Source organism: Primulina tabacum, chromosome 6, assembly GCF_025594145.1.
Source record: "Primulina tabacum isolate GXHZ01 chromosome 6, ASM2559414v2, whole genome shotgun sequence".
In the NCBI taxonomy this organism is placed as follows: domain Eukaryota; kingdom Viridiplantae; phylum Streptophyta; class Magnoliopsida; order Lamiales; family Gesneriaceae; genus Primulina; species Primulina tabacum.
The window spans coordinates 7,105,499-7,121,706 of record NC_134555.1 but is presented as its reverse complement, the minus strand read 5'-3'; the positions used below and the strand labels follow the sequence as shown (position 1 = coordinate 7,121,706).

The 16,208-nt window shown below is 41.2% G+C and overlaps 2 protein-coding genes across 2 annotated transcripts; both read right to left on the bottom strand.

Annotated features, from left to right (window-relative positions):
- Nucleotides 1–272: 272 nt before the first annotated feature.
- On the bottom strand, nt 273–590 carry LOC142549978 (uncharacterized). Its single transcript, XM_075659223.1, has one exon. It carries the CDS (start codon nt 588–590, stop codon nt 273–275), a length of 318 nt encoding a protein of 105 aa, XP_075515338.1.
- Nucleotides 591–1,285: 695 nt separating this feature from the next.
- Nucleotides 1,286–3,686, bottom strand: LOC142549976 (uncharacterized). Its single transcript, XM_075659222.1, has 4 exons — nt 2,599–3,686; nt 2,315–2,525; nt 1,562–2,116; nt 1,286–1,447 (listed from the first exon to the last, which is right to left on the bottom strand). The coding sequence occupies exons 1-4, from the start codon at nt 3,684–3,686 to the stop codon at nt 1,286–1,288; spliced, it is 2,016 nt and encodes a 671-aa protein (XP_075515337.1).
- Nucleotides 3,687–16,208: the final 12,522 nt, after the last annotated feature.

Below are 16,208 nucleotides of genomic sequence, written 5' to 3'. Positions count from 1 at the left end.
GCATAGTATTTTTTCAAATTAAATACATTCCAAGGCCTTTTGAAAAGACGGCCATGGGCATCTTCAAGATAAAAAGGTCCCGTATTGACCCTCCGGGTGATCTTATAGGATCCCTCCCACCTGGCTTCAAACTTCCCAACATCCCCGGCAGGATTGACTTTCTTCATGACTAAATCCCCTACTTGGAAGTCTCGGATCCGGACCTTCTTGTTATATGATTTCATAACCCAGCTCCGATACGCTTCCATTCGAATGTATGCTCGGTCTCTTTTTTATTCTACCAAATCCAACTCCATGGCCCGGCTTTGATCATTGTCGTCCGGGTAAGATTCTACCCGGGAAGACGTTTGCCCAATCTCTACTGGTAGGACTACTTCAGAACCGTATACCAAGTTGAAAGGAGTTTCTTGGGTAGGTGCCCGAGGGGTGGTTCTGTACGCCCAGAGTACACTGGGTAATTTTTCCACCCAGTCCTTTCCCTTATCTTGCAGCCTTGTTTTCAGTGCTTGTACAATAATTCTATTCACAACCTCTGTTTGGCCATTAGCTTGAGGATAGGTAACAGAGGTAAAGGACTGGGTGATCTTCATTTCCCGGCACCATGATGTAATCTCTTTTCCCTGAAACCGTCTTCCATTATCTGTGATCAGTCTTCTGGGTACTCCAAACCGGCATACTATGTTCTTCCATAGAAATTTCAGAACTTGGCCAAGTGCTCAGCTTCCACCCATTTAGAGAAATAATCTATAGCCACCAGCAAGAATTTTTTCTGAGCCCTGGCAATTGGGAATGGTCCCACAATATCCATACCCCACTGCTCAAAGGGACAAGATGCCCAAACAGGCTTCATAAGAGTGGCCGGGCTATGTTGAAAATTTGAGTGGTGTTGACATCCTTCACAAGCCTGGACTGCTCGGGTAGCATCTTGGCTAAGAGTTGGCCACCAGAACCCGGCAAGCATTGTCTTCCGGGCCAAATATATTCCTCCGAGGTGCTCAACACAACATCCTTCATGAATTTCTCGGAGGACATAATACACTTCTCCCTCATATAAGCATTTTAATAATGGTCCCTGGAATTATCTCCTGTACAAGATATTATTTAAGAGAACAAACCTGGGAGCTTGTCTCTTAATCTTTTGAGCTCAGGCTTTATCCTCGAGTAATTCATTGTTCATAATGAACTTTATCAGAGGTGTCATCTAGGAATTCTCTAATGTTGATAATGCTTCTTCTTCAAGAGAAAGGACCAACCGGAAAACATGCAAGACTTCCCGAGCACTGACTCATGATAGTGAAGCAGCCATTTTTGCCAGAGCATCAGCCTCTCCATTATCCTCCCGGGGTATTTGTTCAATACTCCAATCCACAAAAGTTTCTGCTTGGGCTTGAATGAGCCGTAGATATTTGATCATCCTGTCATCCTTAGCTTCATAAACGCCCTTTATCTGTTGAGTGATTAGTTGTGAATCAGAGTACAGAATAATCCGGGAAGCTTCAACTTCCCGGGCAGCTCGGATACCGGCGAGGACTGCTTCATACTCGGCCTAATTATTGGTTACCCGGGAATCAATCCTTAATGCCAATTTAATCTTTTCTCCCAGGAGAAATATTATTACAACCCCTACTCCACAACCAGCAAGGCTAGACGCCCCATCCACAAACACTCTCCATACTTCTTCTTCCTCGGGTTGAACCATCTCGGATAATAAATCTGATAAGGCTTGGGCTTTGATGGCAACCAGAGGCTTGTATTCAATGTCATATTCTCCTAACTCTACTGTCCACTTGATCATCTGTCCGGATACTTCTGAATGAGTCATGATCCTGCCAAGAGGACTATTCGTAAGAACAATGATTTGATGTGACAGGAAGTAAGATCGTAGCTTCCGGGCGGTCATGATCAAGGCCAAAGAAATCTTCTCTATCTCACTGTAACGAGGCTCGGGGCCTCTTAGAGCATGACTGACATAGTAGACAGGCTTTTGATCAGATCTTTCTTCTTTTATTATAACCGAGATGACAGCACACTCCGTAGTAGACAGATAAACGAACAGTTTTTCCACGGGCTCCGGCTTCACCAATACAGGGAGCTCTGCAAGGTGAATCTTTAAGTCCTAGAAGGCCTGTTCACATTTCTCATCCCACCCGAATTGTTGGGCCTTCCTTAGAACCTGAAAGAAGAGATAACTCCTGTGTGCTGACAGGGATATAAATCGAGACAGGGAAGCAATCCTCCCGGTCAGCTTCTGTACTTCTTTGACAGATCGGGGAGATGGCATGCACAACACGGATTTGACTTTTTCCTGATTTACCTCAATCCCCCGGTCGGTCATTATGAAATCCAAAAACTTGTCACTCTTCACACCAAAAATGCATTTGGCAGGGTTGAGCTTTATCCCGTAATGCATTAGAGTGGCAAAGGTTTCCTCCAGATCAACGATGAAATGTGCCACCTCTTTAGACTTGCCCAAGATATCATCCACGTATACCTCCACATTCCGACCCAGTTGCTTCTCAAAGACTCTGTTCATGAGATGCTAGTAAGTAGCCCATGCATTCTTTAACCCGAAAGGCATTACAACATAGCAAAATGTACCTCCCCGAGGTGATGAAGCTGGCTTTATCTTGATCACTCTTATCCAGGGGAATTTGATGATATCCCTGGTAGGCATCTATGAAACTCAGCAGTTCAAAGCCCGAGGTGGAATCCACCAGTTGGTCAATCCTGAGTAGGGGATAATGGTCTTTGGGGCAAGCTTTGTTGAGGTCGCGGAAATCTACGCACATTCTCCACTTTCTGGTGGACTTAGGTACCAGCACCACATTCGAAAGCCATGTAAGAAATTGAATTTCTCGAATGTGGCCAGCTTTCAGCAGATCTTTCACCTGTTCATCAATAACTTTGTCCTTTTCAGGACCAAAGTGCATCTTCTTCTGTTTCACCGGGTGAGATCCCAGGAGAATATTCAATTGATGCTCCGATATTAGAGGCGAGATCCCTGTCAACTCCTGTTGGGACCAGGCAAACACATGAATATTAGCTTTTAAACAATTGATCAAGCTAACCCGGGTGGATGCACTGAGGTCCCGAGCCACCCAGATTTTCTGCTCTGGTCCGAACTCTATCATCTCATGTTCCTCCTCTGCCACAAAATGTACCTCTCCCTTCTCCACTAATCTTTCTCCTCCTTCATCCACTCTTTCTTTCTTCCCTTCCCTCTTGGTTTTACTCTGATCAGCCCGAGCTGCTTCCACATAGCATTTTCGGGAAGAAGGTTGGTTTCCCCGGACTTCTCCTACCCGGGCTCCCACAGGAAATTTGATCTTTTGGTGGTAGGTGGATGCCACGGCTCTCAATTCATTCATGGCTGGCCTCCCTAGAATGATGTTGTATGAAGATGGGGAGTCCACCATAGTGAAAGAGGTCATTACTGTCTTTTTAAGATCTTGGGAGCCCAAAGTTAGTAGCAACACAATCTCCCCTCCCGGGTAAACCACGTGGCCAGCAAAGCCAAAGAGTGCAGTCTCTACAGTTTTCAAGTGATAGCCCTGCAAATCTATCTGCATGAAGGCGTATTTAAAGATGACATTAACAGAGCTACCCGAGTCCACGAAAACTCTTAAAATATCGTAATTGGCTACCCAGGCTTGGATAACCACGGCGTCATTATGGGGTAGATTCATCCCCTTTAAATCTTACTGGCCGAAAATGATCACCGCCTCATCTCTCCTCACTCCCTCCACTTCCATACAATCCCTCCTACTCCTAGACTTTCTCGCCCGATTGAAGTCTCCATCAGTGGAGCCTCCTAATATCATTTTAATCAACCGCAGGGCAGGGGGCGAATTCTTCTTTCTCTCGGGCTCGGGATCTCTCCTTGGATTACTCCTCAAACCTCCTCCCTGTGAACTGGATTCTGGTTGCCGGGATGTCCATGGTGGCAATCTCGGTCTTTTGTTGGCTTGGCCAGGTGCCGGGGCGGTAGGTAAGGCATATTCTCCCTTCAAAGTTTTGCAGTCTTCGGTGTTATGATAACACACTTTGTGGAGAGTGCAAAATCCTCTCTTCTCAGACCGGGATATTTGATAATCCTGGGCCAGATCTCTACTGCATTCCTGCACCTTCCTCTCCCGGGCAATCTTCAGAGGCACGTGGTGAGAAAAATACCCTGGATTACCCCTCCTCTGTCCCTTCTCCTCGGGCTTAGACACCCGGTCCCCTCTCTCCTTCCTCACAGCCTCCCTCTTCTGCTTCTGGGCCTCCTCTATATTGATGTATTTTTTTGCCCGGGATAACAAGTCCTCGAAGTCCCCGGGCACTTTCTTGGTCAGTGATTTGAAAAATTCACCCTCCCTTAAGCCTTGGGTGAATGCAGTCGTTTTTGTTTCAGTGGCACAAGTAGGAACATCCAGAGCCACTCTATTGAATCTTCTGATGTAAGCCCTTAAACTCTCCCCCGGGCTCTGTTTGACCTCAAAAAGACTAAAAGCAGTCTTCTTGTATTTTTTGCTACTGCTGAAGTGGTGTGAGAACACCTTCTGAAAGTCTTTGAAAGAATGGGTGCTTTGAGGAGCAACTCCCTCGAACCATCTCTGAGCAGAATCTACCAATGTTGTCAAGAACACCTTACACTTGATTCGATTAGTGTAACAGTGTAACATGGCCATATTCCCAAACCTGTCCAGGTGTTCTTCGGGATCTGCATTACCATCGTAATCCTTTATCTTGGCAGATTTGAAGTTCCCGGGAAGAGGTTCCCGGACAATGGCTTCAGCAAATGGGCATCCTTTGGTGATTGCCCGGGAAGTACACCGGCTCTCCAACTGCCCTTCCAGGACCTTCATCTTTTGCCTCAGTTCTAACAATTCTTCCGCTACAGTTGGAGATTTTGACCCGACACTAGAATCCTCGTCCTCTCTCCTCCTCTCCTCCTCCTCCCTCAACTCCTGCTGCTGCTCCTGTTCATTCTCCTGTTCTTCTCTTGGAGGAGTAGCCTGGCGTGAATGATTTCTACGGGCCATGGCCTTATCCACCGCTTCAGATATCATTCTAGCCAAATTCTCCGGGGTCGTGGTAATAAGATTGGGTCATGTGGGAGGAGCACCACCACCACCTTGTCCCGAAGTACGCGCATTATCACCCTGAACCCCGGAATTATCCTGGTTAGTTCTTCGCGTATGAGTCATATCAACGTCTTAGTCTCAAGATTTCCCACAGACGGCGCCAATGATGTGACCTTGCTGAAATGGATGAGCCGGGTAAGGGGCTCCAACATATCAAATCAGTAATTTATAGTGTTTGGGAATTTAAGTGAAGGTAATGGCTTGGATTTACACCTGCAAAAGAAAATAACTCGTGAATGGGCGCCGGAGGGATGTCCGGCGTAGTCACTCCGATGCTAAAGTCAGCAGGTTTTTCAGATGAACACAAGCAATATTTGAGAGAAAATATGTAAGTGCTTGAGAGTTAAAGGATTTCAGAATCCTTTAAATGACATTAATACCTGCTATTTATAGTAGAAAAAATGGGGTAAGTACCTCGATCCTCGTGCCACCTACTAAGTATGGCAAGTCGGCTACCCATACTTGTAGCTTCTGATGACTTCTAGGACACTCCAAACCCAAGTGGTTCTGACAGATTAGACGGCCTGTATCAATCACACTCGAGTGTGGTGCAATTCTCGAGGTGACCCGGGTAGTCGGGTACCCGGGTACTTGTACGAGGGCCCGGGAAAAGGCGAAGTGCCCGGGAAGAAAAGATCTGCCCGGGTTCTTGGGAAAGTAACCGACATATTGGCTCTGATCTGGGCTATCCAAGTAACAAATTGGGTTAATGTTGACCCGAATCCTTATGGGGATATCACAATTGAAGAATTACATAAAGAAATTCCTTCACATCAAATGAATCTGGATGAACAAATCAAACAGTTGGATAGAAAATAAGAAAAGATGGCTCAAACTGATCAATGACCACAATCTAATCACTCCATTAATCAACTGTTTAAAGACAAATTACAATAGTAAAAGGGTGAAAAAGTTAAGGAAAACTGATCAATGACCACAATCTAATCCCTCCATTGATCATTGTTACGAAGCTCTGTCTGAAATTTCGTTGATTACAATAGCTGAGACACTGCAGACTCTGGATACCATGATCATTCCTGAAATAACTTCAAAATCTGCTTCAGAAACCCATGCTTTAATCACAAATGTTATTCCACTACCGTCAGTCGTGATAATGGAACCCATGCCTGCTGTCTCATCCTCATCCGTACAACCTGATGGGCCAACAGAACATGCAAGTGTTGCACCACCTCAAATAGATTGCCACATTAATCGACCCAAGTCTAGCTTCCTCATCACAACCCCATCAAATTAATGAGATAATTCACAGCATGTTTCAAACTTCATCCATAATTACTCCACAAAAACTACCATCAATTGGATTTACAAATCAATTAAAAGAATTGCTAAAGGATAGGCATGTCAGTTCTAAATGTAATAACTCAAAGCGAAAAATAATCACACAAAAACTCCTATGAGACTGTCTCATATATTAATTTTTTCGAGATGGGTTTCTTACCTGACTATACTTATAAAAAAATATTATTTTTTATGTCAAAAATATTAAATTTCACTCCAAATATGGATGAGGTTAACATGTCTCATGTATATTGCTCCATGAAACTATCTCACATGAAACCACCTCAATATAATATATAACATTTGGAGTTCAAATATCACTTATTAAATACGATTATTATTAATATCGACCAACTCCTTACAACTCCAAATATATAAGCAGCGATGACTAATAATTGTACGGTGGCATCTTATGTCGTTGCACGCTTTTCTCCAAATCCTATCATTGCAGTCTTGCTCTTACTTTTTTGGATTAAGTTCTAATAATTTTTCGTAGAAAAAATAATAGAATCTACAATGAAGGGAATAAAAAAATGATAATGTAAATGAATGAGTTGAAGGAAAAAAATTTTTAATAAGAATGTAAGAGTTGAATAGAAATGATAATTTCTTCTTAAGGCAAAAACTTGTGTGAGACGATCTCATGGGTTGTATTTTATGAGACGAATATCTTATTTGGGTCATCCATGAAAAAGTATTACTTTTTATGCAAAAATTATTGATTTTTATTGTGAATATCGGTAAGGTTGACCCGTTTCACGGATAAAGATTCGTGAAATCGTCTTATCAGAGACATACTCTCTTCTGAATATGTTGGAGGATTCAACGCTCGATCTAAATAGAGGAGGGTAGGAAGAGAATAATCATACAAACACAATCATCTTAATATTTTAAATAAATTGATCTTCACAAGAGAGGTCACTTTCGTGATTTCCGGCCAATCGATTGTCTTGCTAATACGCCATGGAAATCATCCATGAAGTGGCCGATCTTGCTTAATTCGGGCTACCCTAAAACCCTTATCCCCAATTCGAGTTTCTAACTTTTTCTGATTTTTTTTTAAATAAAATTAAATTAAATTGAAATTTTGGGCATTAATTTCATTAAATTCTTTCTCCGATTAAACAAAACATCGAAGAATTTGAGTCCAAATATTTTTTCCTGTTTCAGATCTAAAAAATTACATAAACTCAAACCACATATAAAAATAATTTTAATCAAAATATTAAAGGGTTTATGAAATAATAGATCTTAATTCATAAACAAAACAAAACAAAACTATAGATGATACCAGTTGTTAGAAACAAATTGACATTAGAACACAAATCTAAATCCAAGATCTTCCACATCAAATCAACGTAAAGAATAACATTAAACTTAAGCGTATATGAATTCATAACGACTGATGTTGGATGAAAATGCGAGCATTAAAATCTTCTAGATTAATATACTCTATTTAAGAATATTGATGAGATATCAATAAATTCAAAGTTACGTATGAACTAGGGACATCAACCCATATTTATAATTTGAAGAGTTATACACTTCCTTTATTTTAAAATTAGCTCATAATAACTTAGTAAATAAGAAAATAAGTCTCTACAAAATATAATATTCATATTTAAATCTGACACTCCAAACTCAATAAATTCAAAGTTACCCATGAACCGAGACCTCAACCCATGTTTATAACCAGGCCTGGTTCGGTACGATATACTAGGTTTTCCAAAAATATTGTATAGTGTATTGAAAAATGAATACTGATATTGTACCGAAATTTCGGTATACCGACCGTTGATATTTCTATACAGTTCTTACAAAAAAAATTCGGTATACCGAAATTTTGGTACAGTATCGGTATAGTATCGTCTATAACGAAGTTTAAAACAATGGTGTTATTCGCATTGAAATATCTTTTTTTTTAATCTAATACCGATATCGAAATCGACATTATATTATAATTTTTAAAATATATGCATTTTTTAAAGTATTTCGGTATATACCGAAAGTTTTGGAATGTCATACCGATATCGAAAAGTTAATAACGATATCATACCATATCAAAATTTACGATATACCGTTAAGTTTTATATATGCGGTATTTTGCGATATGATAAATGCGATACACTGAAATATCGTTATTTTTTCCCACCCCTATTTATTACATATCAAGGCAACATTTTGATGTTGTTTCATTAGCCGAATAAAAATATACCAATGTCAAGAAATGAGCACAATCTATCAACCATCACCACAGTGGGCAGACGTATATTTACTTGGTCAAATTGGACCGATCTTATGGGAAACACATCTTTGTTTATTGGGCTTGGGGTTCATTGGGTTTTGTGTGTGTGTGTATATATATATATATATATTTATTTATTTATTTATATGTACTATATATTTTATATATCTATACTATCTATACTATATTATTAAGTGTAAGTGAGTTGTAATAGTAATAGCACTAAGTTATTATGGGTCTTTTTAAGTTGCAATTCGAAAATAAAGATTTAGAAGGAAAATTTAATTGGGATCAAGGAGACGTAAGGACATTCTAGAACTTAAATTTTATCAGAGTAGCGCAGCGGAAGCGTGGATTTTTGGGATACTAGAATTAAGTCCAAACTTTGGGTCATTAAGGATAAACGAATTTCGAGGACGAAATTCAATCTAAGGAGGAAGATTGTAACGCCCCGAAAATTTGAAGATCCACGCGAACCACATGCACGCAAATTATTAAATTCATTTGTATTTTAATTAAATATTTTAATTGCATTAATTAATTATGTGGTGCATATTGATATGCTTAAATATATTTTTCTACATTGTTGCATTAAAATGTATTTTTAAAGATTATTCGAGTTGCGATCGAGGAACGGAGACCGATGGCTGAAAATTAGAAAATGATTTTTAAATAGTCTTTTTTAATTATTTAAAATATGATTGATGCATTTTCTTATTTTTTAAAATAAGGGGTTTTGAGATGAATTTATACGCCGGGACATAATTTTTATCGGTGTTGGATTTTTCAACAAAAATATGAACTTTTTAGCAACCCGGCTATTTAATTTACAAACTTATTTTACCAAAACTATTTTAACATTTTATTTAAATCCTAATTAAGACTAATGGGCCTAATTGTTGGCTTAATAGGCCTAAAAACCTTGTTAGTGTTGATTAGTATATAATATATGATTAACACCCCAAAACCCTACAATTCCTACACAAACACACGGCCACAATTCTTGAAAAATTGCCCCACCCTACACGGCACACACATGCTTAAACATTGAAGGAATTTTCGAGAATTTGCCAAGGGTGATTCAAGCCAAAGGTCTTGCTCCGTTCTTCGTCATCGTTAAACACGCTAAGGCACACCTATTCTTTCCCTCAAAACATCATCACACCATAGGAAAATATGTAAAACTTTGAATTAATTTCGTATGGATGGCATATGTCAATTTTTTTGCATGAACCTTCCTTCAAAATCCATGTGTTTGTATTGTTTAAGGGCTGCCATGATATAAGCTATGATTAAGCATGGTTTTAAACGATTTTTAGACTCCTAAACCACACACAAACGCTGCAAACCACTTGAAATTAAGCTGGAACTAAAACTTGACAGAAAGTGATCCTATATATGGTTCGGTTTTCATATGATGGTGGTCTAGCTTGGGTGCAGTTGGGACCAGGGCATGGCTAGGGTTTGTTATGGGTAAGGGGTAGAGTCCTAGCCACGCTAGGACTCGAGTCATGGGCTGTGGAAGGAGTCCTAGCTTGCTAGGACTCCCACCCGAGAGTTGAGGGAGGTTGAGCGCAGGTTCTATGGTCTGCGCAGATGGATTGTGGGCTCGGCCAGGGGCTTTGGGCTGGGCTAGGTTAGGTCCTTAGGGTCCTAGGAGGGTGCTTGAGGGGTTGGTTCAAGGGGTGGCTCGATGGTTAGAGGCCTAGCATCAGAAAATGTGAGGAAGGTGCATGGCAGCAAGGTGTTGCGTGAGATTGCTGTTGTGTTCAGTAGGCGGCTGCTCGCGTCCAGGGGTTTGGGTCGGTCTGGGCTTGGTCTGGGCGTGGTTCAGGGAAGGTTAGGGTCATGGGTGGTCGGTGGTTAAGGGCTGGTAGAGTCCTAGGCGGCTAGGAGTCCCAATGCAACAAGGACACTACAAACACACACACGTGCAGAATTTTAGGTCGACTTCCAGGACGCTTTTGGTCGGGCTAGGGCTGGTTGTTTGGGCTGGGCTTGCACAGTAGGGTCCTTAGATGGGTTAACTAGGTTTTGGCTTGAGGTGGCTCGGGCGTGGCTCAAGTGAATTGGGAGATGGCTCGGTGTGTTCGTCGGTGTGTCAAAAAACAAAAATTTAGGAACTAAAATTGAATCCAAGGGTCCACGGGGGTGGCTCATGACTTGGAAGGGTAGAATAAATATTAAAAATGCTATGTTTAAAATTTGGGATCAAAATAACGAGTTTTGGATTTATTCGGGATTTAATCGCCGTACGAAACGCTAATTAACGAGTTAATTGAAACGCCTAGTTTTAAGTTTTATAAAATTATGGAAAATTAGGTTTAAGCTTAAATAATTATAAGAAGTCTAAGTTTTTAATTTGAGAATTTTATATTAAGATTTGGTTTAATTCGGGACTAAAACGTGTTAATACGTCTTATTTAAAGATTAAATCAAAAGTCCTCGATTTATGCTAAATAAAAATATGAGAAAATTCATGTAGGCTTAAATAATTATTTGGGACATGTTAGAGACAAAGAACTTAAGAAAAAGTCAAAAACGGGAAATTATACGTCCAGGGGTAAAACGGTCATTTTACACCTAGAAATTAGTAGACGTCATGGCAGTGCCCTGAATGCTGTTTTATGTGCTAATATGATTATTTTCTATAGTTATGGATGTTTATGGAATTTTTTTTATGTTAAAATGATATTTTAAATGTTTAAGGAATTCTATATATTTATGATTTAATATGTAAAAATGTTATTTTACATGTTTTGAGGGTAAAATGTCATCTTGAATGTTTATGAAATGTTCATGATTAAATTATGATTTTTTTAAATATCCATGGGATTTTTATGAGTTAAGGAAGACATTTAAAAGACATGTTGCATGCTTGGTTTAAAAGAAAAACGTTATATGCATGTTTAAATTTTATAAAGTGATGAGAATATGAAACGTTGAAGGAAGTGAAGTAATTGTAACTAATACGATGATATGTTGGAAATTTCGTGAGGGTTATGGTCCCAGTGGGAGCCCGACGATCGTGTTTCCTTGGATACGGACATGTAGATGTATACGATGATATGTTAATACGTAAGGCCAATGCCCAGTTGACCGGTGAGAGTGTTGCTGGTGTCCCCGTCGCCCAATATTGTGGTTACATGTAGATGGATCCATCGCCCAACACGTAGACGTAGACGTAGATGAACACGAAAGTCACAATTAACGATCTGAATTCAACGAAAGGAAAAAAAGAATACGTATATGTTGATGATAATATGAATATGAATATGTTGAGGATGATATGATTAAGTTTATGTTTAAAGTCCATGCATCATTATGAAAATGTTTTTATTTAAAGTTTATGCATCATGAAAATGTTTACGAAAATGTTATTGTTTAAAGTTTATGCATCTTCATGAAAACGATATTTTAAGTGCAAGTATTTTTCATTGTTATATGTTAACTGTATTACGTATTACTTGTTATCAAGGATATGACGTGTTGAGTCTTTAGACTCATTAGGTGTGGTTGATGCAGGTGATTTTGATGTTAATATTTTTGGAGGTCTTGATGGTTGATCTGACTGGACTGAAGGTGCACATAACCCGAGGACCTACACTAGTTTTCCGCACTAGTTATGATTTATGATTTTACGTGATGTTAAAGATATTTTTACGAAAATTTATTTATGAGTGATTTTTGAGAGGTTATAGTATGGGCTATACTTTTCAAATAATGTTTTTAGGTTGGTAAAATGTTTGGCGATTTTATGCTTTAAAATATTTTCCTTTGGATTTTTAAATGGCAGTTGAATGTTTATTTTTAAAATGATGTCAAAAATATTTTATGGTTCGGCCGATGCTAAGTGAGGTTAAAAAAAAATTCTAGTACTTTTTAAGCAAAACGAATAAGTAGACGTTTCAGTTACATTGGTTTCTTGCTTGAGTTCCTCACCGACTTAAGCATCGGAGTGGTCACGCCGGACACCCCTCCGGCGCCCATTCACGTTGTTATTCTTGGTTGCAGATCTTCACATCTATCCTGGGAAGCAAGTTTTTAATCCAGACATCTTGTTCTTATTTTCCCCAACATCTTGATAGTAGATTCGGTGGAGCACCCGACCCGGCTCATTCATTTCACCCGGATCACATCATTGGCGCCATCTGTGGGAAGTTCTGAGTTATAAGGCGTTGATATGGCTCCTACTAGGAGAGCAAACCAAGACACATCCCGGATCCAGGAAGAGAACAACACTCGTCTCTCTGATATAGTTGGTCAGCCACCCAATGGTCCCCAGCCGATCATCCATTTAACACCCGAGGAGTTGACTAAGTTTGTAATTGATGCTGTTAAGACAGCCCTGACGAAGAAGACCCTTACTCATCATTCCAGCCACCCCGAGCAGGAGCGTGAGCAGCCGCGGGAGGAAGAGAGAAGGGAGGAAGAGAGGGAGTCAAGTGCAGGTTCTAAATCACCTATTGTGGCTGAGGAATTAGAAGAGTTGAGGAAAAAATTGAGAGTATTGGAGGGACAAGTTGGTTTTAAAAGAAGTGCTCAAATTGCCAAGGGTTGCCCATTCTCCGATATCATTATCCGGAAACCACTTTCCGGGCACTTCAAGTCAGCCAAAATCAAAGATTATGATGGGAGCTCTGACCCCGAAGAACATTTGGCTCGATTTGAAAACATGGCTATGTTTCATTGCTACGGAGATCAAATCAAATGTAAAGTATTCCTGACCACCCTGGTCGACTCGGCCCAGAGATGGTTCGAAGGGCTGGCACCTCAGAGCATTCATTCTTTTGAAGACTTTCAAAAATTATTCTTGCATCAGTTCAGTAGCAGCAAGAAATACAAGAAGACTGCCTTCAGTCTGTTTGAAGTAAGGCAGGGCTAAGATGAAACTCTAAGAGCCTACATCAAGCGATTTAATCAAGTAGCTTTGGAGGTCCCTGCATGTGCTCCAGAGACAAAAGTTAACGCTTTTATGCAAGGATTGTGGGAGGGGGATTTCTTTCGATCCCTGATCAAAAAGTTGCCTGGGAACTTTGAAGATCTCTTATCCCGGACAGAGAAATACATCAACATGGAAGAGGCACATAACCAAAAAAGGAAAGCCTTGAAAAGAGCCAGAGGAGACCGGGTTGTCAGACCCGAGGAGAGAGCTCACAAGAAAAGTGGTCCAGGGCATTTCTCCCACGTCCTTTTGAGAATTGCTCGAGATCGGGAAATCCAAGAATGTAGCTCGGATATGATTCCTCGTCCAAATCCAGCAGCACCACCATCAAGACCAGAAAAAAAGGGTTCTGTACCCTTCACAAAGAGTGTTCTCACAACACGAGTGAGTGCCGAACTTTAAGGAAGGAGTCTGGTAGGCATCCTATACCAGAATCTTTTCCCTCCCGAGATAGGTCTAGACAATCACCTTGGTTGTCTCGACGTCCCGGGCCCAATATTCCCCGAAAACACAGCAGATAGCCTAAGTGGAAGTAGGAGAGAGGAAGGAAGTTCCCGGGAAGAAAGAAGTAGACAGCCGGAGAAAAGAAACACCTCCCCAAGTCGAGGAGTAATAAAGATGATTTCAGGAGGATCTACAGATGGTGATTCCAACCGGGCTCGAAAAGCAAGAAGCAGGAGGGAGTGCCTGGAAGTTGATGGGAGGGGGAGGAATGAGCCAGTTATAAGCTTTGTCCCATAAGACCTCAGGAGAGTTAGTCTACCCCATAACGATGCTCTCGTTATTCAAGCCCGAGTGGCTAATTACGATATTTTGAGAGTATTCGTTGACAATGGCAGCTCTGTCAACGTCATCTTCAAGGAAGCATTGGTTCAGATGGATTTACACGAGTATCAATTAGAGGCGGTTGAGACTGACCTATTTGGTTTTGCGGGTCATGCAATGTACCCTGAAGGGGAAATAACCTTGCCACTGACCCTGGGAACTGGAGATTTGAGGAAGACAGTCATGACAATCTTTACAGTGGTGGATGCCCCGTCCTCGTACAACACCATCATGGGGAGGCCGGCTATGAATAAGATGAGAGCCGTGACCTCCACTTTTCATCAAAAAATTAAATTTCCAGGACGAGGGCAAGTCGAGGAAGTCAAGAGAGATCAGCCCTCTTCTCGGAAGTGTTATGGGGAGACTGTCCGAGTGGATCAGAAGAAGGCAAGGAGAGAAAACAAGGGGAAGGTAGTGAATCGAGTGGAGGAGACGGCCGAGGAAAGGGAAGTACATTTTGTTGCAGAAGAAGAGCAAGAAACGTTGGAGATTGAACCAGGAAAGCATATCTGGGTGGCCCGGGATCTTGAAGTTTCCACCCGGGTAAGACTCTTGAATTGTTTAAAAGCTAACATTAATGTTTTAGTCTGGTCTCAACAGGAACTAGACGGGATCTCGCCACAAGTGGCTGAGCATAAATTAAATATCCTCCCGGGATCCCGACCCGTGAAGCAGAAAAAGAGGCATTTTGGCCCGAAAAAAGATAAAGTCATTGATGAGCAGGTGGGAGAGCTGCTACGAGCCGGCCAAATTCGGGAGGTTAAACTCCCCACTTGGCTCTCGAATGTGGTTCTTGTTCCAAAAGCTACTGGAAAATGGAGGATGTGTGTAGATTTTCGGGACCTGAATAAAGCCTTCCCCAATGACTGTTATCCACTCCCTCGGATTGATCAACTGGTGGACTCAACGTCCGGGTGCGAGTTATTAAGCTTCATGGATGTTTATCAACGGTACCACCAAATCCCTTTAGCTCATGAAGATCAAGATAAAGCCAGTTTTATCACTTCCGGGGGCACTTTCTGCTACGTAGTTATGCCCTTCGGATTGAAGAATGCTGGGGCCACGTATCAGCGCTTGATGAATCATGTTTTTCAGAAGCAGATAGGCAGGAACGTTGAAGTGTATGTGGATGATATCCTGATCAAGACCCGGGAAGTCTCCTGCTTCATTGATGATCTGGCCGAGACCTTCACCACTTTGAAACAGTATGGAATAAAGCTCAACCCGGCAAAATGTGTGTTTGGGGTCAGGAGTGGAAAATTCTTGGGTTTCATGGTCACTGATCGGGGAATTGAAGTAAACCCAGAAAAGATCAAAGTAATAGTTGACATGCCTTCCCCCCGCTCCGTCCGGGAAGTACAAAAATTGACCAGGAGAATTGCGGCCCTATCACATTTCATCTCCCGGTCCGCCCATCTAAGTTATCCATTTTTTCAAGTTTTGAGAAAAGCACAAAAATTTGGCTGGGATGAAAAATGTGAGCAAGCTTTACAAGACTTGAAGAAGCATTTGGCCGAGTTGCCTGTTTTGGTGAAGCCAGAGCTCGGGGAAAAACTGTGGATTTATTTATCTGCTACTGAGCACGCCATTAGCTCCGTACTTATCAGAGAGGAAAAACCGACCAAAAACCAGTGTATTATGTCAGTCATGCCCTCCGAGGAGTCGAGTTAAATTACAGCGAAGTGGAAAAAATAGCCCTGGACCTGGTGGTCACTGCCCGAAGCTGAGACCTTATTTCCTCTCACATCCGATTGTGGTTCTCACGAAC

Bases quoted from the DNA above. Each gene is read 5' to 3' on its own strand.
- LOC142549978 (XM_075659223.1), bottom strand. From the start codon at position 590: ATGAAGATCACCCAGTCCTTTACCTCTGTTACCTATCCTCAAGCTAAT.
- LOC142549976 (XM_075659222.1), bottom strand. From the start codon at position 3,686: ATGAATCTACCCCATAATGACGCCGTGGTTATCCAAGCCTGGGTAGCC. The intron at 2,526-2,598 runs GTACATTTTGCT...TCTCATGAACAG, and splicing joins AGCTTCATCACCTCGGGGAG to AGTCTTTGAGAAGCAACTGG. The intron at 1,448-1,561 runs GTAACCAATAAT...ATCACTCAACAG, and splicing joins CATTAAGGATTGATTCCCGG to ATAAAGGGCGTTTATGAAGC.